The sequence below is a fragment of the Pollachius pollachius genome, assembly GCF_949987615.1.
Source record: "Pollachius pollachius genome assembly, chromosome: 11".
NCBI classification, from domain to species: Eukaryota; Metazoa; Chordata; class Actinopteri; order Gadiformes; family Gadidae; genus Pollachius; species Pollachius pollachius.
The window spans coordinates 7,627,434-7,651,096 of NC_136944.1; the positions used below are offsets into that span (position 1 = coordinate 7,627,434).

The 23,663-nt window shown below is 46.1% G+C and overlaps 1 protein-coding gene across 1 annotated transcript; it reads left to right on the top strand.

Annotated features, from left to right (window-relative positions):
- Positions 1-245: 245 nt before the first annotated feature.
- ap2a1 (adaptor related protein complex 2 subunit alpha 1) lies at positions 246-22,792 on the top strand. Its single transcript, XM_079746760.1, has 21 exons — positions 246-1,043; positions 2,540-2,751; positions 5,426-5,619; positions 6,270-6,399; positions 7,165-7,266; positions 10,091-10,350; positions 10,761-10,929; positions 11,341-11,478; positions 11,884-12,066; positions 12,379-12,476; positions 12,749-12,980; positions 13,827-14,012; positions 14,881-15,035; positions 16,479-16,550; positions 16,899-16,981; positions 17,192-17,280; positions 17,669-17,793; positions 18,335-18,451; positions 18,932-19,001; positions 19,123-19,257; positions 20,504-22,792. Exons 1-21 carry the CDS (start codon positions 977-979, stop codon positions 20,579-20,581), a joined length of 2,895 nt encoding a protein of 964 aa, XP_079602886.1. The 5' UTR covers positions 246-976; the 3' UTR covers positions 20,582-22,792.
- Positions 22,793-23,663: the final 871 nt, after the last annotated feature.

Here is a 23,663-nt window from a genome sequence, read left to right on the forward strand (position 1 = left end):
ATGTGTATTTTATATATATACATATTTGATGTATTTGATTATTTTGCAATGTTTACTCTGCTCTCCTCACTGGTTGAGAATGTCCAGTTAACGTTACTTTCCAGAGGTATATTGTTTCAACCAATCAGGATTGTTATTTTCTGGAGCTGCACGGAGGGTGGGAGCCAGCAGGAGGAAACGACGAGCGTGCGCGAGACTAAACTGCGTCGAGTCGACCCGCTGCTGTCACGAGCCCTGTCCAGGCAACCAAGAAGAGGCTGGCGGATAAGACTTGCTCTCAATTACTGACGAGCTCTCATTTAGCACGTTTTGCAAATTGTTTAATATAACTGGAATCTTAGTCCATATCGTTGGTGGGGAATTACGACAGTTCGAGGAGTGATTACGTTCGATTGGTCATGTATTCCAGCATTTGAATGATATTGCTAGCCAGCTAGCTAGCTAGCTGTTTAGCTAGCTTGACCGTGAGTGAATCGAAGCTAACATACATTTTCGGAAAACATTTTCAACGACACATTCCTGGTCCTATTTTTCTGCGGAATTTTCTGTCATAGGCGGTTCGACCCGAGCTATTTTTTTTACGGTGGATGTCGTGTGCTGTCATAACCAGTAGCTCGTATTGCTTCCAATCTGTCATCGGAAGGGATTGAATGAAATAGCTACCCATAATCGGCGGAAACGAGCTAGTTAACGGGGATACCCTGCTGCTAGTTGATCCACCGCCATCGGGCTAATCTAGCCGATGCTATCTTCGGTCACCAACGCAAGCCTAGAGCAAGTTTAATAGCTAATCACAAAGTTATCGTTCCCGGTTGCGTCTGATCGGTCTGTTTCGCTGTTATAACGGAGTTTATTGCTGGGCTTCGTTCTCGTTCAGCGGAACATTTGTATTTCAACGCACGGGCAGTCGGAAAAGCTGACCGACGCCAGTTCATTTGCACCAGAGAGGTCGGAGTGAACAGAGAATCCTGCAAAAATGCCGGCGGTGTCGAAGGGAGACGGGATGCGCGGACTGGCCGTGTTCATATCCGATATCCGTAATTGTGAGTACATGGATCTTTTGATGAATATTGTGGGTGAATTGTAATCAAGTGTTTGTTTTGCGGTATATGTGCTGTGAACGAAGTAACGAGCGGGTTCCACGGGGATCAAAAGCTCGTTTTCTGGCGTAGTGCACACATTTTAAATACAGTTTACCGCATTCAGTTTGAGAAGGTCCATGTCAAAGTATGGTCCCCGTTGTGAACTAATGATACACTAGGATTGGGAGAGACAAAACGTCACCTTCCGAAGCAGTGGTTACTAACTGGTGTCAGGACGATTGGAAAGAAGAATGCGATATCTGTTTTTATAGATAACTCTTTATCAGCCACCCCCTAGAGTCGAACTGGTCACAAAGTCAGTTACAATAGATATTCCCAGTTATCTGATGCTTGTTTCAACTGAAGGAGGATGTGTCAAAGTCAATCGTTTAATTTTTCCATTAAATAACTTTTCTGGGATGCGTATTTTCACTTTTATTGCCTAGCATCCATTTGTAGGCTTCTCTATGCTGTAACTATTCTATACCTAGTTTCTGCTCTATTGGCTACATATCTTTCATATTCCAACTGCAAAATATCTCTGTTGATGAGAGGCAAATCAATGCACTATAAAGCAAAAAGAACAGGACAGAGGATAAGTTATATATTGGCATGTCTTTTGTTTTGGACTGAGTTTATTTTCATGCAGGTGTCTTTTTTATGTAATAATCAGAAATGTACTGCTTATTTAGAGGTTTGTGGTGTTACTTATTCAATTGTGGATCTACTGATAATTGGATCTCTATTTCTGCATTATATGTTGTTTCTGACTAATTGTTGTGGATGGTTGATGTTCAAGTTTTAGAACTAAAGGGTGAACTGGAATTCAACGTATGTGTCGAATAGAGGTTTGGTTCTGTGGTGAGTCTGTCACCTGCATAGCCCACAAAGGTCACCGCTGTAGCTTCGGTCTACATGCACTGCTCCAAAAACGTAGGTTGAGAGAAGGCCATTAGGGCGGGGTGTCCTTCTACTTCTGGGTTTTGTCTTCAGACAAGTGAAAACAACATGGAGCAGATGGAAGACCGACTAGTTATTAAGATTGCCAGATGCCACCCAGGGGGGACCTCTGGTGGCTTATCAACTAAGAATTTATTCACACTTAACTGCTGGCCCATTGTGCCAGCCTTTTACAGACATATTTCCCAAATTTATTCACTACCAAAGGTAAACATGCCCTAGTCTTAGTTATTTTTTTGCCTTGAAACTTAAAATGATTACATTCCTTATTTTATCCATGTGGTGGAACCTGGAATTTCTTCCTTTTTTGTGTTTGGAAAAAACATTTGACCAGAATCTTAGGTGATGGTTGCAGTCTCACCAGCGTGAAGCTGGTCGATGTTGGATATTTCTACTGTGTAGGCTGGGGCACTGACTGCAGCTCTCGCCAGGCTGTCTGTGTTCCTGTGTGTCACAGAGAGAAATGCTATCCTCACTTGTCCTTCCTCTCACCCTAGGTAAAAGCAAGGAAGCCGAGATCAAGCGGATCAATAAAGAGCTGGCCAACATTCGCTCCAAGTTTAAGGGGGACAAGGCCCTGGATGGCTACAGCAAGAAGAAGTATGTCTGCAAGCTGCTCTTCATCTTCCTGCTCGGCCATGACATCGACTTTGGACACATGGAAGCTGTCAACCTTCTCAGTTCCAACAAGTACACAGAGAAACAAATTGTAAGTGTTGCCACGTGGTATTTCGTTTTTCTGGCTATCATGTAAGAATAAGTCCGGCCAATCGTTTATTGACTCAGGTCTGTCGGTCTGTCAGTTTTTTTTCTTGCAACCCAGTTGTCGTTTTCAACCCCATTTTTTGCGGTCAAAGTGCTCTATCTGATTGAAGCAGTCCCTTTGAACAGTAAACAAAAGCCTCTGCTCTTGCAGCATTTCACCGAGCTGAATCCCTGAATCCCCAACTCTGGTTTGTTGACTGTACTAAAGATCAATGGAAAGTTAATTTGTTGTTCCTAGAAAAGGATAAGCTGGATAACCTTTGTTTCAAAAGGATGGTGTTATTGCACTGATGCCTACAGGTTTTTTTACACAAAACCAATTACATGCTAATTCATATTTTATATAAATTTGGCTCCCAATTATGTGATTTTGAAAATGTGTGATAGTGCTGCTGTTTGATATGTGTATTGTGTATATAAAGTAAGGGACAATACACATTGATGTTAACAAATGAGTGCATAGAAGTTGTGGAGATAATGTCAGCAAGACATATTAACAAACTATTTCTATCCTTGAGTTGGGCTGGAAGTTGTTATACAAATCTATGACGAATATTATATAATTGCTCAGTAGGGAATGAACTGGTTTGGCCACAACTATGTTGTCATATTTGTACTATAATTACAAGCAATTTGCGAGTAATCATTTTGAATGTCAAAAAACGAAAACACTGGACTCACTAACACCTGTTTTTACGCTTGAGGTGTTTGGTCCGTTTTTAATCCAGCCCAGAAGTATTTGAAGCGACAGTATGGTTGTTTAGGATGGTTTGATCGTTCATTTAAACATTCCAAGTGAACTCTGTTTCAGTTCACTTGTGATGTGAACGTGATTTTATGTATATATAGTATATATCAGATATAGTAATTTAACAAAGAAACAATGCATTGTGGGTTGAATGTCAACTCTTGCCCCAAACTGGAAATGTTGAACATATTCAGCCAGGAATGAGTGAACTTTCCTAGATAAAAATGAGTCTCAGTCACACGTGGTGCAATCAGGAGGTTAAATCACTCCCTTTCTAGGCCTATACAAAGTAGTTGATCTTGGTCACTCACAAAAACAGTAAATTAATGAATTGAAACTGAAAGAACCCAAGACCACAGAAAGCGTTTTTTACCCCATTATTATTGTCCACAACAAGGAAGCATTGTGAGTTTCCCGCCAGTTTTTCTCAATAGGCGAGAAATCCGTTCAACAGCGTCACAGCATGTGTTAACCTGTGTGAACACACTAACCGTTGTTTCAATCTAAGGAAGTAGCAAATTCATTACCTAATCTTTTGAATTCAGGTGTGAAAACAACCTCTTACAAAAAAAAAATTCTTCCATATGGCAAACATATTTTATTCACACCCAACTGTAATCCAAAGCCACACATCCTCCATGGCAGCTGAATGTGGAAATAGTTGTACTAGTTCCCTTCTTGTCAGCAATATTTATGGGACATGTTTTGTGTTACTCACCTAGGCCCCCTCATTTCATCAGTCAATTATTTTGGGAAGACATTTTATCAAGTGTTAGGGTATAAGGGTTAGGAGTGGGTTAGTGTCCTGGTTTGTTCTCTAAGTGCAGTTCTCTGCAGTTCTCTTTGGCCAAACTCAAAATAGGGAAGGAATTTACATAAATAAGCCGTTAAATACGTTTAATCTTTCCTCAGAATTGCATTGGAATTCTTCCTAAACAGTGGTACAGATCACGTTTATTAGACTTTTTAATTAGTATAGAGATGACTGGGCCAGTCTGTCTTGCTGACTTGATATCTAAAGAATGCATGGTTGCATTTGACAATTGTATGTGTGGCAAATCACATTTTATAGCCCCAGCAAGACCCACAGACCTTAAGATTTCTTTCAGAGCGGCAGAAGGCTTGAGAGTGTTAAAGTAATTGGACATACAGCAGAAAAATATCCTCTGCAATGGTCCCCTTCCATTGTAGACTTCATCAGGTAAAGGAAATTGTCAAGAGGTTCAAACTTGATGTGCAGGACTTTTAAACCAAATGGGAGGAATGTAGGACTGCACCCATTGAGGTGATTCGACAAGATCTAGAAAGAAGAAGGTCCATGTATATCTGATGATCCCCTTCCCTTTTGAGATATATGGACATCCTGCCACATGACCGTTGCTATCATGGTGTTGAAGTTTGAGACTGAAAATATGCAGTTGAATGAAACGGCAAAGGAATGTACTGGTGGCATTCAACAATAGCCTTTGAGTTGGTAACATTTGGCCCTTGTACTGCCATCGCCATCCTAATGGAACAAATGATAAAAGGAATGCGGAGGATTTTCCTGAATGCCCTTCAATCCCTTGCTATTTTGTTGGAATGGTTTTCTTACCAGAAACGCATCAAAACAGTTCTGTGTGTGTGTGACTGCATTATTGATTTTCATTTCTAATATAATACCATGCTGGCATACACAGTCAGGACTTCTTCGCCTCCTCTCTTTTGCCACCATTTCACTTTTCCCATTTCCTTCCTCTATTTGTCATCCCCGCCACAGTCCATCGGTTGTCCTCACTTGGCCTTCCACTGGCTGTTTTCATTGAAAGGGCTATGTTCACATGCCAGGCATTGATGCGACCTTTTTGGCTTTCTGTTTGTTCCCCCCCAGGGCTACCTGTTCATTTCAGTGCTGGTGAACAGCAACAGTGAGCTGATCCGGCTGATCAACAACGCCATCAAGAATGACCTGTCCAGCCGCAACCCCACCTTCATGTGCCTGGCTCTGCACTGCATCGCCAACGTTGGCAGCAGGGAGATGGCCGAGGCCTTCGCTGGGGAGATCCCTCGTATCCTGGTGGCCGGGTGAGTTGTCTGCGGAAGGCCCAGCCCGAGCTAAATCTTGGTAAATCTAACTTCGAGCTTGAGATTAAGGCATGGAGCATGAGTCAAATCACTGTAGACAGACTATTTGAATGTAGAGCAGTGGCTCAGGAGGTAGAGCAGGTTGACTTGTAACCGGAAGGTTGCTGGTTCACTTCCCGGCTCCTCCTAGCTGAGGGTCGAGGTGTCCCTGAGCGAGACACCTAACCCTAAGTGCTTCCGACGAGCTGGCTGTTGCCTTGCATGGCTGACACCGCCATCGGTGAGTGAATGGGTGAATGTTGGGTATTAATTGTAAAGCTCTTGAGTGGCTACTGCTTAGAAGTGCGCTATATAAAGCAGTCCATTTACTATTTAAAACTCTTGTATGGTTCCAGAAGCCCGATGGTTAATGTTATTACGATATTATGTCTTTAGGTGTTGGCTAAAGAGGTTTTATATGATATCAAATTCACAGTCTAAATACAGCGGGGGACTTGAGTAAGCCACAAGGATCTCCCGTTCACATGAGCTCTGTGTAAACAGGGTTTCCATGGAGATCCAGACAGTGCCGCCATGTCGTGTGTGTGTGTGTGGGGCATCTCGTTGTTGACCAAGGGCTGTGCTCACGGTGCCTCTGGGTTCTCCCACAGGGACACCATGGACAGTGTGAAGCAGTCGGCCGCTCTGTGTTTACTGCGTCTCTACAAAGCCTCCCCCGACCTGGTGCTGATGGGAGAGTGGACCTCCCGCGTGGTGCATCTCCTCAACGACCAGCACATGGTGTGTAGCAGAAGATTCAGTCATGCACTACTGATCTATGAGCCTGAAAAATTAGACACACAATTATAGTTAAAGCGATGGCCCACAGTGATGAAAATCTAGATAACATAATTCATCGCAGGGGATAGTATCCACTACACACCTGCCAGATATCATCTCAGGAAAATATCAGAAAGTGCATTGATATTCATGTCAAAGTCAGCTAATAAGCTCAGGGTTTTAATGGTAAGTCTAAAGCGCCGTAGCGTCATTCAGCTGCACTGGCGTTGAAATGCAAGTGTACAGTAATTGGCCACCTGCTACTTAGCCAGGAGGGTTAATAAACTCCCATTAAATAAGTTGAAGGGATATAAGGAAGTCAATAATCTCTTGTATTTTAATGCACACCTTGAGAACTCTAAATAACCTAATTGGAAGTCAGTTCTTGATTCTTGTGGTCCCATCTGTTAAGTGTCTCTCTTGAATGGGCCTGAGACTAGCGAATGTCAACACATTGAATTTATTTAGTGTTGAAACAAATCATTCGTTTATTTTAAGTGTACATTTCGAAGCAACGCATGTTGCCGTGTGTAAGGTATTCAAAATGTCATTGAAACGTATCCTTCAAACAGAAATGCAGAGCCGTACCACAGCCACCTTATGAGCCACAACCAACACTGCTTTGGTATTGGCTCACAAGGTGGCTGTGGTATGGCTTACACTGGAGGAAGTACTGCTGTGTCTTCTGCATGTTTTTTGACCCCTCTTTTCTCTCCTGGTCTCCAGGGTGTGGTGACGGCAGCCATCTCTCTCATCACCTGCCTCAGCCAGAAGAACCCAGACGAGTTCAAGACCTGCGTGTCCTTGGCCGTCTCCCGACTCAGCAGGGTAGGCTGGTGCTCTTTGACCTCCTTTCTGTGATCATCTCGAAACCGCTAGACAGCCTGGCGGAGTCAAAGGAAGTAGCCGTGAGCGTGTACGCCCCCCGGAAGGTCTGGTTCAAACTACAAAACGGTCCGCTCTGTGTGTGAGTGCTGTGTTTGGATCGAAGAACAAGAAAGTGACGTAATGGGCCACAGTGCACTCTACTCTACCTGCTGGCATAAATAGCACGGTAGTGCTGTTTGGAAAAATTCAGTGGGTTTCAGATCCACTCTTGGTTTGAGTTCAGCTTGGTTATGGCAGAGCTTGAGTCATGTCAAGCGGGTGGCACACCAGCAGAGCCAGGGCGCGCTGTAGTGTAGTATATGGACCACACAAATCATACGATTTTGATTTTCGGTTTCGTTCTGTGTTACTGAGGCTCCGCCGTAACTGAGTCAGACCCTGACCAAGATTGGATCCAAAAGAGACTGAAATCTGCTGCTTAGCTCTTTCGCTTATTAATTACATTAAATCATGTGTTTTAACCTATCCAACCATTTCAGAAATGAATTGGGGGTAAACGATGACCACTAAACTCTGCGTCACACATCCCTGTTATGAAATGATGCACGCTGGGGCTGGATAGGAGTATGGGAGCACAGCGCCACTAATGGCTTACATGGTTTGGGGAGAACCCTTGGGGAGAATTGTTTGAGGAGAATCTTAACGTTGATCTAATAGAAAAAGTGTTTCCCTCATTTCTGAATGTGAGGGAAAGCAGAGCCCCGACTTAAAAGTGCATCTGGGCGAGTTATATTACTGTAACAGTGTTTATCAAGCCTAAATTACTATTGATAATTATTATTATAAATTGTCTATTGGTACTTTTAAAACATATTTACACAATCAGTATTTTGATGAATAATCATCAGTAATGTGGATAGTAACAATGAATAAGTTAGTAAAGGAAAATAGCAGAACAGGCTGGTTGTTTCAGGAAATTGCATCGCTTTACTGTATTGCAGCCTTTAAAACCACAGCGAAACAACCCTTGCCATATTACGATATCCAAAACCCAAGACGACATCTAGTCCCCTATTTCAATATAAAATCAATACATCGCCCGGCCTTAAAGCTAGGGTGGGTAATTTGGGAGGAAACAGCCGTTGAGATCCGTTGTGTTCTCTCTGGTCCCTCCCTGCCACGCTCTACCTGCCGTAGCTCCTCCCTCCGAACGGCAGTTATGCGCGTTCATGTGAATTCAGTTACATTGATAGGAAGACGAAACACCATGTCAGATTCTGAGGTAATTAAACATTAGTGCTGATAACTACATAAGTACATATTGAGCATCAACATCTGACTCACAGCCATACCATGTATGTTACCGTAAAATCATTGTAATTGCGCTGGTAGGCCTAAGAAAAGTAGCTGTATCAGCCAAGCAAGATAGCAAACTAATTGCAACTGTAATTCGTTAGCATAAGCCAGAGCTAGTAACCTGGTCATCAATATTATATACTGACGTTTTGAAGTGATGAATTATACTACAATAACGCTTATTTTTTGCATTATAAAAGTGTACAAGAAGAGAGCCCAGATGGCTCTGGGGACGATTATGTCCCAGGTCCTAGCAGCACAGGACGTGGGATATATAGGGTCGGCCGACGGCCTGCTGCTAGAGGCAGGCAGCCGAGGGGCAGGGGCAGGGACAGAGGAAGGGGACGAGGTCGCGGTCGGGGAGGTCTTGACAGGGTAGGGTAAGAGGACACGGCCCGTGTGATTCAACGAATCACAAATGAGCAGGTATGTTTATTTCATGTCATTCTTTAACAAAAATAATCAGGGGAGCCAATTGTCAGTATAAATGTGTAATAAGTAATTGTACATTTCATATGGAACATGGAATATCATATGCTACACTTCCCTCGCTGTGCTTATCTCGGCAGTTGTGTCAAAGTAGCTTTTACACAAACGTGATTGGACATTATCCACAGTTGAGTTGAGGCCTAGGCTACGTGTGAGCACAATCTCTGTGTTATTCCGACAGGTTAGTGTGACCATAACTAACATATAAAATGGACCGGAAAAGATGCAAGACATCCTACGGAACCGTATTGAAACGGTTACATTACAGAACCGTAATGTAACGGTTATCGTGGCTTTGCCTAGTAAAAAACCATACCAGCCGACACTTTACATATTCTTCACAATATACCATGGAGAAATAACACTATTCCTTACCTGTCTGTAGAAATGTAGCCATCTCAGCGTCCGATTTTAAATTTCTCTGGTCACGTAACTCTCTCCATCGCTCATAAGCCATGCCAATGTTTACTCTGGTTTTATTTCAAGCTCTCTCCGCCTCCCTTTTAGTAGCTGTCCTTTCAACAAGTGTCTTTCCTCTTTTTTTTGCCGTCTTAGCGGTGTTAGTTGTTGGTATCCGGGGAATGGGAAATTTAGGGGCCATTGATGAAGACATTGCTATTCATTTGTTGTCCGCCGTAGTAGTGCAAAACGCTGGGACGCACGACGCAACGTCGTTGCCAAGGTGAACGGACAGTCCCACAGCCAATAAGAACGGAGAATCAGAGCCTCGCTCTGATTGGTCAAAGTGTACATGAGCTGTGGCAATTTTTGGGGGCGGCACACAGAGGCAGGGGAGAGCACGTAATGGGCAGATATTCTCAGAGCACTTCACCTACATATAGCTGACTGGCTATTATGACAGTTTTGCCAAATATCACAGTAAAGAAATTACCCACCCTAGCTTGAAGACAAACGGATTGATGTTAGCACAGTTCAGATTGTTTTTCTCCACCTTTTCCTCATCCGTCCCCTCCTGCAGATCGTGTCGTCGGCCTCCACGGACCTCCAGGACTACACCTACTACTTTGTCCCGGCGCCGTGGCTGTCCTGCAAGCTGCTGCGCCTGCTGCAGTGCTACCCCCCGCCAGAGGATGGCGCCGTCAAGGGCCGGCTGGTGGAGTGTCTGGAGACCATCCTGAACAAGGCCCAGGAGCCGCCCAAGTCCAAGAAGGTGCAGCACTCCAACGCCAAGAACGCCATCCTCTTCGAGGCCATCTCCCTCATCATCCACTACGACAGGTGGGGGACCTCCTGTTGGATACTCATTTGGGGAACAGGGAGGCCGAACCAGACATCAAAATACGCATTTCTGGTGTTTACTAGAACAAGGCTTCCATAGGGCTCACCAATATCAATTCTGATGTTAATTCTGAATAGGATATTTGTTTCTGATCAATATTTAATATCAGAATACGTTTCTGATCAATAGAGTGAAATTAAATGGCAGTAAACCTCTCCTTCTACAATTTGCCATTGAAGGGGAATGGTTGATCCATTCCCTGTATGCAAAAAAGATACCTAGGCATAGATGCTACATGACGCTAGGGCGTACAACATACAATAAGTGTGTAACGAGGGGTGTTCTTAGGAGGGTCATGGGGGTGGGAGTTGTGGAGAACACTGGACTAACGTGTGGGTCCCCCCCTCAGCGAGCCCAACCTGCTGGTGCGTGCTTGCAACCAGCTGGGTCAATTCCTGCAGCACCGCGAGACCAACCTGCGCTACCTGGCCCTGGAGAGCATGTGCACCCTGGCCAGCTCCGAGTTCTCCCACGAAGCCGTCAAGACCCACATCGAGACCGTCATCAACGCGCTCAAGGTCGGTCCACGCGTACAGATACTTTAGTTCATGTTGTCTGGTTTTTATTAGGTAAAAATTGCATTTAAAAGGGATGTTTTTAAAAATAAGGCTCAACTCATCATACATCATGTTATTGAGGTTTGTATTGTGTTTCAGTGGTACAGGAAATGTGCCACTCGCTGTACTAGGGGATTTTAGAGAGGCAAAAGATTGACAATGGCAGGGAAAGATCGTGGGAATGCGACCCACCGCAAGATTTATAAGACGTATATTTGATAACATCTTCATACTGTTGAAACTCTGATATGCTGGCGAAAAAGAGTCTTTAATTTTTTTCAGCTAAAGAATTGATGTAAAAGAAATTGCCAAGTGCTATACTGTTCTTCTTGGTGTTAATTCTTCCATCCCCCCGTCCCCCCCCCCGAGCAGACGGAGAGGGACGTGAGTGTGCGTCAGAGGGCGGCGGACCTGCTCTACGCCATGTGCGACCGCAGCAACGCCAAGCAGATCGTGGCCGAGATGCTCAGCTACCTGGAGACCGCCGACTACTCCATCCGCGAGGAGATGGTAAACACACCCACCGCCTGGCAAAAAAAAGTCATTGTACTTAAAGGGGCTGTAGGGCAGATGCAAGAGAAAGAGCAGAAAATAGCAGACTAGGTCAACATTTCAAACTCAACCCATTAAAACATCCTCTCCCTCTCTGCTTCCAACCCGAGTTTCTCTGCAATTGACGAGCGGGTGACTGTTGCATTCACGCACCTGTGATTGACAGGCATGGATTCCCTGAACTAATCGTGGAAGAGATGTCCTGGTATTCAGAAACGAGCAGGGAGCTGTCTAAAATTGGAACTGTCTCAAGCAAATGCAGAGGCAGTCAACCAGAAACAGATATTCTCACAGAGCATTGCCCTCACTAATAGCTGACGGATGGCTATGGCCTTTCTAATGAACGAACCCCACCCACCCCAGGTGCTGAAGGTAGCCATCCTGGCGGAGAAGTATGCGGTGGACTACTCATGGTACGTGGACACCATCCTCAACCTCATCCGTATCGCTGGGGACTACGTCAGCGAGGAGGTGTGGTACCGCGTCATCCAGATCGTCATCAACCGCGACGACGTGCAGGGCTACGCCGCCAAGACCGTGTTCGAGGTAGACTCACAGTTAACACCTCATAGTGTTCACACTATGGATCAAATGGGAGATCCAAGACCGGGTTCAAAGGAGCCTCACAATGAATACATAATACTCCTATTGATCACATGGGAGTTGTCTCATTAAGACTGGGTTCAAAGGAGCCTTACAATTAATACCTAATACTCGTATTGATCACATGGGAAAGGTCAAGACCAGGTTCGAGGGAGCCTCCCAATTAACACTTAATACTTTCCGATTGATCGCACATTAATAGGATGTCCCATCAGTTTGCATTTGCTAACCCTTGCAACAACCTCCTTGCTTTAGGCCCTGCAGGCCCCTGCCTGCCACGAGAACATGGTGAAGGTGGGAGGCTACATCCTGGGAGAGTTTGGTAATCTCATTGCTGGAGACCCCCGCTCAAGGTAATTTGGCCCCCCCCCCCTCGCGCTCACATCAGAACACTGGCCATCGGCTAGTCAGTCAGGTTGATGATGGCAGACTTTATATCCATTTAGTTTTTTTTACGACATGCACATCTTTTATAGTGTGAAAACTGCTCTTGCATGGTAAAAACGTCCAACTTTATGGAACACTGTGACCCTCGTTAATGTTTAGATTTTCCACCTGCATGAGCAGGAGGTGCTTGGCCTCATTTCCCCACCCTCTCCCTCCCCTCGTTCCCCCGTCCCTCCAGCCCGCTGGTCCAGTTCAACCTCCTCCACTCCAAGTTCCACCTGTGCTCGGTGCCCACGCGGGCCCTGCTGCTGTCCGCCTACATCAAGTTCATCAACCTGTTCCCCGAGACCAAGGCCACCATCCAGGAGGTGCTGCGCTCCGACAGCCAGATCCGCAACTCGGACGTGGAGCTCCAGCAGCGCGCCGTCGAGTACCTCAAGCTGTCCTCCATCGCCAGCACCGACGTCTTGGTCAGTGCACTCCAACGATGGGATCGGGGGGGAAGTCTACCCCCCAGGTACACTAAAGGCTCAGTTACGGTTCCATGGCCACACAGACGATTCTTCACAGCGGTGAACCTGTTTTTGGTTCTGCGTCGGGTTTTATTGAGCGGACCAATCACAGCCCTTGCTGCTGTGTCACCTCGACCTAAGGTTACCGTTTTTGGGAGGCGCAAGTCACGCCCTTGCGGTGGACGAAAGGAGGGTCCGCAAGAATGTAATGGGTCCGTAAACCCACTTGCGATGCGTCGACTTGGAACCATAACTAAGCCTTTAGTTGACACTAGACCACCTTCAGGATCGCAAAGAAGACAGTCCATTAAGCCCTGCTGTCTCGGTATTGGTTTCTCTGGACTGAAGCCCTGTTCCGATGCACTCCGCTCTGTTAAGAGCACCCCCTTGATATAGCCGCCCTTCAAAGAAGCTGAAAACGGTGCCCGAGGGTTAAAATGAAACATGACTTAAAAGGGCTGAATGATCCCTTTTTAAGTAATTAAACTTCCAAACGAGTAAACACTCGGTACATTTCTTCTCTTTATGTTGGTGGCCATCTGTTCAAATGAAAAATGCATTCTGGTATATCCTACCTCCTCGGAGCAATCTGCATCCACTCTTGTTTGTACAGCCATCTGGACGGCACCATCTGCACTGCCACCAGACCTGCCTTTGATTTGAGGCACCCTACACATTGGGGCGCAACGGAGTAGTGTACTCATAGCAGTAGGCAGTCAGTGTGTGTTAAGGGGGTAGGGACAGGATTGGGGACCGGGGATCCTCGGTGCTGAACCGTCCCCCTTGTGTCCCCCGGTGTTTCAGGCCACAGTGCTGGAGGAGATGCCGCCCTTCCCAGAGAGGGAGTCCTCCATCCTGGCCAAGCTGAAGAAGAAGAAGGGCCCGGGGGTGGTGCCCGTGTCCGAGCTGGAGGACGGGAAGCGGGAGGGAGGGGAGCTGAACGGAGGGGGAGAGAGGGGGCCTGATTCTGCCATGTCGGCCTCCAACGCCGTAAGTAGAAGCATTGCTTTGGTTCAGATGACCCCAAAGAGGGACCCGTGGTCCCTAGTTTCAGTCAAATAAATGGGCTAAAACAAAGGGTTAACTGGTTTTAGCGTAATCAACATGAACCCGGTGGTGTGTCATCATTTTGTTCATGACCTGACAAGACCTTCCAAACCTTTTTCTTTTAAAGGGTTGATATTATGTCACCAGGTGTGAGTGTGATGTACAAGCCTTTACTGTGGGAGTGTCCACCTAGATGTGGCTTTTCATACTCACACCTGGTGGCCTAATATCACCCCTATTGTATATATTTTTTGGTCAAAGAAGCCAAAAATATATCCCTCATGATCCGTACATGCATATCAAGCGACCCACGTGTGGTCCCAACCACACTTTGTTCAGGGTAACAAGATGACCATGCCCCTTTTTAACGCATTAATATTAGGGCTGATTTCCCCAACGATTTGGGGAAATAATCCAATTACGATTGTTCCTACCAATATTGTGATTTTCTGTTATTGTATTATCTGTATTATTCACTAAACAAGCAATAAATCCTTCTAGAGTATGACCACCGTAACATTGGAAGCAGTCAACATATAAACTGCTCTTTCCTTTAGGCCAGGCCTATGTGTTGAGATGAATTGAGGCATGAATTGATATTATATCATCTTTATTCAACCATTGAATTATAAAAGAAAAAAAAAAAAAGAATCTTGCTGATCTCCAGTCAATACCAAGATTGCAGCCGTTGCGATTTTCAAATCGCGTTCTATTTCATTGCGATCTCGGTTTGAAGTAGATGAATCATTCAGCCCTAATTAATATGAATGGCCGCTTAGCTGCTCTCCCACCTCCCCTCGCTCTGTTCCAGTCCACCCCGTCCCCGTCTGCCGACCTCCTGGGTCTGCGCTCCGCTGCCCCGGTTAGCGCTGCCCCCCCGAGCGCCGGCAGCCTATTGGTCGATGTGTTCTCTGAGTCCGGGGCCGGCGCCCCTTCCGCTGCGGTGAGCGACGACGGCTTCCTCAGGTGAGCTCCCCGCGGCTCGGCTGAAGAAGAAGGGTCACCTGCGAACGGGCCGCTGTGCTGGAGTATTATCCCTTTATGGTTAGGCGTCGGCCAAAATATGATGCCAACTAAACTCAAAGGTGAAGTATTATACCCGCAGGTGTGAGTGTGATTGGCCGTTACGAGCCGTTTTGGAAACCGGCCATCACAAGCGGGCGTGTCCACCTAGAAGTATGACGGATAGATGAGCAACGTTTGCTACAGTCCACTGGGTAGGCTGGTAGACTGATCTATCCAGCACACATCTAGGTGGACACGCCCACTTGTGATGGGACTCACACCTGGTGGTATAATGTGTGAACTTTAATTGAGTCTGCACAGCAAGGCAAAGCCACACTTCGACTTTCTTTTTTAATGAGCTGCATTTGTCTGTGTACAATGGTTGATATTCAGTGTGTAGTTCTGGATCGCAGGTGTGGAGGACTCCCCAATGTACCTGTGTAGTGCCCTTTAAGTCCGCTTTATTAATGAGCCATGGTTTGTGGTGACATCGACGTGATCTTAACCTGTGACATGGTTCGTCCAATGGAGAGCGGGGGTTTAGCGTGTGAGACGGATGTGCCGGGTCTTCTGTGTCTTGTCTGTTTTTCGCTCTGCGTGTTTCTCTGTGTGTCTAATCTTGTTCTCTTCGTTTTTATATCTCTGCTATCTATGTGACTGTCTTTTTTTCTCGTTCTTTTTTTCTCCTCCTTCCCTCTCTCCACTTCTGTGTGTGTGTGTGTGTGTGTGTGTGTTGCATAAATGTATATATCTTTGTATCTGTGTGTCTGCTTGTGCATCTGTCCCTTGTCCTTTCATCGTGATTGGACATTGGCAGAGATCTGGAACAGCCCACGGAGACCTCTGACACCCTATTGGTTGAGGCTCCTGGTGACTCGGAGTAAGGGGCCAGTAGTAAAGCACCATGTCACTTTAGGCAACCACATATTATCGGACTTAGTTACAACACAGGAGTTGTTGTTTTTGTCTACGCGGTCTCTTGAGCCTGCAACACACTTCTCATTTGCATTCAGATGAAAGCTCTCATTTCAATACAAACTTGACCTTGATGCTTTCACTAACCATTTCTGCATTTTGTCCCCCCTCTCTTCTTTTTCTAACTGTCTCTTAAAAACTCTCCATCATGCTCTTCTGGTCCTGGTCTGGGTTCCATGGCTTGCTCCCCTCTCCACCTTACCTCCACCTTCTCTCTCTCTCTCTCTCTCTCTCTCTCTCTCTCTCTCTCTCTCTCTCTCTCTCTCTCTCTCTCTCTCTCTCTCTCTCTCTCTCTCTCTCTCTCTCTCTCTCTCTCTCTCTCTCTCTCTCTCTCTCTCTCTCTCTCTCTCTCTCTCTCTCTCTCTCTCTCTCTCTCTCTCCAACCGACTCCCCTGGGCTGCACTGTCTCTCGTCCCCTGAAAACCCCAGCTCTGTCCCCCCTTCTGCGGCTTCTGAGGACCTTGCTCCTCCTCTGCCCGAGGCGGACGAGCTTCTGAACAAGTAAGGCTCGCTACCTCCCCCCCCAGCCCTCCACCTCATTTCGCCCTTCCACCCACGCTAATCTACGCCATGTCTGGTGTTTCGGTGGCATCTTAACCGCAGCCTAAGCCTACCTTAATCCCCGTCTACGTTATTTGCTCCCTGCAGCGAGAGGTTGTTTATTTCCTTACGTCATATCCCGCTCATCCGGCCTTCTTACTCATTTTTAATAAAATGGCAGCTCTGTTCTCAAGACAAGCCCGGAGCAGCTGTCCTGACTCTCCATTGAAATAGACCCTTCCCCTCCCCCCCCCGCTCTCTCCCAGTCTCCCTGACCTCCTCATTGTGTTCCCCTCCGCGCCACCTCAGGTTTGTGTGCAAGAACAACGGCGTGCTGTTTGAGAACCAGCTGCTGCAGATCGGGATCAAGTCGGAGTACCGTCAGAATCTGGGTGAGCGCCCCTGGTTCAGCGTGGGAAGCACCGCGTGCCTCTAGAACATCCTCAATGAGCAGCATTGTTTTTCCCTCCGATTTGGGAGACAGTGATGTGACCATTACCCAGGGGATGACCTGGAATTAAATCACGGTGTAGCGTCTTTTTATGCAGCATTGATGCTCTCTAACGTATGTGTGTGTGTGTCCGTGTGTGTCCGTCCTCCAGGGAGAATGTACTTGTTCTATGGCAACAAGACGTCCGTGCAGTTTGCCAGCTTCAGCACCACAGTCAGCTGCCCGGGGGAGCTGCAGTCTCATATCCTTACACTACTCCCTGTGCTCAGGACTCCCAGATTATTCCTACTTCCTACTGCATACACTCCCAGCAGGTTAACATCATGCCCCTGCAAGTCGATAAATACTGCTGGCTGCGTTAAACCCACTATGTTTGTCAGTTTCTGAGTTCATTCCTGGGGGTATTTCCGCTGCACTTGCAATAAAAAAAGATTGTAATGTTGAAAAGCAAGACCACAGGTCAATTTATTGTTTTTAATCAAATGGTTGAGATGGGCTGCAAAAGTGTTCCTTTCATTAACCAAACATACTCATTCCTAGTATGTTTAAAAGGGCGGAGGCCTCCTAGATCCCATGGTGTTGCGTGTTGTCTGTGTCTTCTGTGGTTCTCCTTGACATGCGTGGCTCACAGCTCAACGTTCAGACCAAGCCGGTGGAGCCCCTTGTGGAGGGAGGAGCGCAGGTGCAGCAGGTGCTCAACATTGAGTGCATCACCGACTTCTCAGAGGCACCGCTGCTCAACATCAAGTTCAGGTGACACGGCTCCATTCCAAAACGACAGCAATGAAAAGGAACCTGGGACATGTTAACATCCATCTGTTCGACCGAATGGAAACACGCAATCAACGCATGATATGTACTTTGTTTTATTGTTTTCGTATTTACGTTTACATTTAGGACATTTAGCAGAAGCTTTATGCAAAGCGTCTTACAATACGTACATTTGTCATAAGAAATTGAAAAAACAAGTTAACCTAACAATTGTTAGTGCTTTGCACCGAATGCAAAACACTAACAACTGTTAGGTAAACCCATTCCCGTGTACAAAAAAGACAGCTAGGGTAAGATGCTACATAACTAAGTACCATAACTAAATACGACCTACAATAAGTCAGACATTAAGTGCCAGGACGTACAACATGCAACAAGTAGGATGGGTGGGACGGGGTTGCTATGCAGAGTCTAGGTGAACTCTGAACAGTGCTTTTATTTGCAGTTCTCTGACCCTCCAGTGAAAATGGTGAGTGAAAGGTGGATGGGTTTGACGTCTAACACGTGCGCCCCATCTATCTAGGTACGGGGGAGCTCTGCAGAACATCACCCTCAAGCTGCCCGTCACCATCAACAAGTTCTTCCAGCCCACCGAGATGGCCGCGACGGACTTCTTTCAGCGCTGGAAACAGCTCAGCCAGTAAGTACGGTCGCTTGACGGCAAAGTATTTTGATTAGGTAGTATTGGTATGATCAGCGATTACCTCTTCAGAGACACATTGGGTGTACTGTTCTTATACGGAAACGTCTGGAAAAGAAACTAACGGTCAAGGGGGGGACTACTCCTTACCAGTCGAAAAGATTAGTCCGCTTTCCTTATCGATGCTTTGAATTGATTGACTCAATCAATTCAAAGCATTGATAAAGGAAAGCGAAAGGGGTAATGTCTGAGGAAGGCAAGGTGTTGAAGGAGTGAGGGGTCGACTGAGCAGCTGGAACTTAGTGACAACGCAAGAAGCCAGTCAACTAATGACACGGTGGCCTTATCAAAATTCAATTTCAGTCCTCAAACAAAGAAATTCACTACTTAGAATCGATTCAAGGTCATTGTTTTCTGAAATGGGTTTTTTTGTAACTAATACTAAAATAATGACGCGTTGCATTGCATTGATCTTCTCAGGCCGCAGCAGGAAGCACAGAAGATCTTCAAGGCCAACCACGGCATGGATACAGAAGTACTCAAGGCTAAGGTACACACAGGAACACACACGGGCGCCCAGAGCAGCACTGCACCCACCCTGTGTGTGCTCATGTTTCCGTGTGTGTCTCTCTGTGTGTGTGTGTGTGTGTGTGTGTGTGTGTGTGTTTCAGCTGCTGGGTCTGGGCACGGCCCTCCTGGAGAACGTGGACCCCAACCCGGAGAACTACGTGTGCGCCGGGGTCATCCAGACCAAGTCCCAGCAGGTGGGCGTCCTGCTGCGCCTGGAGCCCAACGCGCAGGCCCAGGTAAGGACGCACACGCCCACGCACACACGCACTCAGACACACTAACATTACCCTTATGTACACACAGCAGACCCAGTCGATGTGTGCCCTTGTGCGATGTGTGTGTCGCCGCCCACACGACATCACTCACAGCTGTCCGTGTGATTCTTTTTGTGTGTTTGTGTGCGTGTGTGTGTGTGTGTGCGTGCGCGTATGTTTGCTGCTGCAACTCAAGCCTGGCGTCCAGGTAACTCTCTCTCTCTCTTGCTCTCTCACTCACCCCACCCCTTCTCTTATGCAATCAAATTTTTTTTTTTTTTTTTTTACTTAAAACTCCAGAGTCTACAATATTGGTCTCTTCGTTGGTGATCACTTTGTACTATAATTCAGTCTGCTCTTTCAAACTCTTCTGCATAGTCCACCTCCCACCCCAAAGAACCTCTGTTGGATGTGTATATGTATATAAATGTATATAAACATGTAAGAAGTTAGATTGATTTGTGTGTGTCTTGTAGAGAGGGGTTCAACCTGATCTGAAACCCAACCGCTTTCAGTCAGTTTAGTAAAGTTCCCTCCAATGGCCTGCTTTGAGCCAAACCAGCCTGTGCGAGGATGTGGAAGTAATGACCTACTAGGCCCCATCACCATACTGCTCACGGTGGTAATTCACCTGGAAAATTGATTGAAGCAGAGATCCTGTTGAGATGTCCGCTTTATTTAAAGTGTTTACAGCCCCTTGAAATGGACACTGGCCTTTTTTTTTAATCAACTGATCATTCACGTGCTTAATGGATATATAGACAAAGGGTGTCTTTTTGTTATTCAACGGTATTGTCTTTCATTATATCCATTCAGTACCCTATAACACTCTCTTAATGTTCTACAACGTATGTTCTCTCAATGGTCAATTTATTGGGCAAGAAATTGAAAACGGTCTCCCCGGCCTCCCTGCACTATCTCTTTCATTCCCCTGTCTCTGTAATTGTCTGTTTTTACATCGTGTTCTTCCTCCCGCTCCTCCACTCTGTGTGTTATTACGCCCTCATTACATGTCAAGAGACACATGTATCCGGCCCCCTTTCTGCCCAGTGTGGTAGTTGTCTCCCTGTAGCCTTCGCTGTGCCTTCTGCATCCCATTGGCCACCGCAAGTCGGCAAAGACACAGCGACTCCCATTCAGTGGCGTCCGCCCTCCCCCCTGCCATGACACCCCCGCACCCCGCCCCCAGCAGCTCTCTTTATGCCTGCTGTGTCTTCTCCCTCCCCAGATGTACCGGCTGACGCTCCGCAGCAGTAAGGACACGGTTTCCAAGCGGCTGTGCGACCTGCTGGCTGAACAGTTCTGAGCGCGCACTGAGGGGGAGGAAGATGAAGTCCCTCCCAGCCCCCCCCCCCCCCCCCCGTTCCCCATAACCCCGAACGACCCCTCCCCCCCCCCACTGTCCGACTCCATCATAGAGTTTCCAAGTAAACAAGGAAGTAAAAAGGTGTAACCGACCAATAAGGGAAGAATAACAAGTACAAAAACAAAAAAAAAAAGTTTAAAAAAAGAAGCAGCTGCTGCCGTGTGCGCGGTCAGCCATGTTATTGTCATTGCTATTGTCACCCGGTATGATTCCAGTTCTGCTTAGTGTGTGTGTGTGTGTGTGTGTGTGTGTGTGTGTGTGTGTCCAGAGTCATGCTAGCGTGCCCCAGGTTAGTTCCGTCACACCTGTCCCTCTCCCAGCCACCCTGTCCCGCCCCTTCACTTCCTGTAGTGGTGATGACTGCTGGTACTGAGTGGACATTACAAGCTATGCTTGCTAGCAAAATAAGGCGTGTGGGAGACGGTGTATCTGTGGTAGGCGCACATCCTCGGCTGCTTTCTATGTGGGATTCTGGATCATTTCAAACGGGCAGACACTCACTTTTCATGGGCTTGATGTTCTTGTTTTGTTCATGCTGGCTCACGGTGCAGGGTCGAGGGGCGTGGGTCGAGTGAGAACCACACTAATAAAAGTCCGACCTCAGGGGTCTGAACTAAGCTCTGCAATCATATCCCCTGCCCTCCCTCGTCCTCACCGCCATCACTAACATTTCCAGCAGGGTTATTCCTTCAATGTCCCCGTCATTTCCCGTCATTCCCCGTCTCCTGAACTCCGCCTACTCAATTCCAGTGGAAATGGCCAGTGCACTTTCTAGGCGTCTTCCGGAGACCTTACCTTCCTTCTAATCCTTGGCATACACTTTAACTCCACCTTGCCCTGGAGAGCCCTCCCCTGCCCCCAAAACCCTCCCTCCCCTCGCTTCCATTCGGGCATATATAGATAATATAGAAAAGTCATGATTCTGCTCGTGTTTATGAAAAATATAAATCATGTAATTAAGTATGCTTTTTTTTTTTTGGTTGTCTTTTGTAGTTTTGATCAACTTGTCTGTTTTTGTTTTACTGCTTTGTGTTTTTGTTTTTTTGTTTCTTCCTAGTGGACTTATTGACGTGTTCCTGTGATGCGTTTGTGTCTCGACAGTTTGTGTGCATTGATCTTTTTGCATTCTAGTACATTCCTTTTTCAGGCTTGTGTTTATGTCATGGGAAAAAAAATAAGGCAAGTAGCGGGCGAGGTCCCGTTCTGGAGCTTAAGACGGGCCACCGAATAGAGAACACGGGCGTGCGTTGAGTAGGAGTGAGCGAGCCAGCCTGCGTGGTCATAGCAGGCTACAGCTGGTTGGCTTTACAGTGTTAAAACAGAAACGCCAGGGTGGTGTCATGTCAGAGCTAGTTTGGCTTTCAGCTGGGTTTGCTGTTCTTTTTAACCGTCCCCAGGTGTGACATTCGTCCAGGTAAATGCTTCTGGCTGTCCCTCATTTTTATTTTGTTTTTCCGTTGGAGGTTAGCGCTATGAATTTGAGACTGCCCTTTTTGACGTGTGATGGAGTGACACGTTTTAGACTGAGCAGCGCAGCAGGACTAGGCCAGCAGTGGTGGTAGACGAGCACGTTTTAATTAGGAGAGGACGCATTATCAATCCCCATATATGGTCTCAATGTGCAGAGGCCCTGCTGTGCTCCAACACTCACACACACACAGAGTACTCGGGAGGTGATTGTGATTTGCTTCGTAATTAATTAAATTTTTTACTCCAACAATCTTGGTAGGCTGTATCCAATGGCACTTGATCTTATTTTGTTAGTACACATTTCAGAAAGGTTGATGACTGAATTAAACTCACCCTTCCCTACCCTTCTTGCATAAACACACACCGGCACCCAATTTGTGTGTGTGTGTGTGTGTGTGTGTGTGTGTGTGTGTGTGTGTGTGAACCCCAAAAATGACATTTATGATACAAACTCATATTAGTTTAACAGGTATCGTGTCCTGCGTCGCTATACACGCCACTCACAGGAAGTTGACCATCGTAGTGGAAATATATAGTCATTTGTGAGTGTGTTTGCGTGCGTGTGGGTCTATGCAGTATCCGCTAGCTAATGCAGCCCCGTGTATCGGTGTTAAATCCTGTCAAATACCTGTGTTAGATTTAAGATTTACTCTGTACTGAAAAATGTGAAAGTAAAACTATGCCATATACTCAACTGAAGTGGTCCTGTGTTTGATATATACCTGCTCCTACAATATAAGTGTGTCTGAACTACACTTTGTGACAATACAGCTCTACTTCTTCAAATCCCCACTACCAGCATAGACCAATCATATGAAATCATAAGCTACTGTAAAGCTGGACTTGAAAAATGTCTGTTGGTCGTAACATCGATAGGCATATATGATGCTTAAGTCATCAAGTCATTCATTGACTAAGTCCAAAAGTCATTCAATAATTTCCACTGATGCATGATACTGTAACGGAGTGTTTGAGAGAAGGTTTAGATATATGACACTAACAGTGTTTGAGAGAAATAAGGACTAGACACTGTAACAGTGATTGAGAAAAGCAAGGACTAGAAATATGACACTAACAGCGTTGCAGAGATGTATGGATTGGATATGACACTAACAGTGTTTGAGAGAAGGATTAGATATATGACACTAACAGAGCATTTCAGAGAAGAACTAGATATATCAACTGTAACAGAGGGTTTGAGAGAAAGGAATAGATATATGAAACTGGGAGTTAGAGAGAAGTACTGTAGATAAATGATCTAACAGAATTTGAATGAAGTACTTTAGATACATGACACTGTTACAGTGTTTGAATGAAGTAATGTAGGTACATGACACTAACAGTGATTGAATGAAGTACTGTAGATGCATGACACTTTAACAGTGATTGAGAAAAATAAGGACTGTAGATGATTGATACTAACGTTCGTTTGAGAGAAGGACTAGATATGACACTGTGACAGAGTCCTTGAGAGAAGTAGGGACCAGATAGATTGCTACTGAGTAGACTAGACTGAATAAAACCCATGCAAAAACGTGCTTTTTTTCCACTA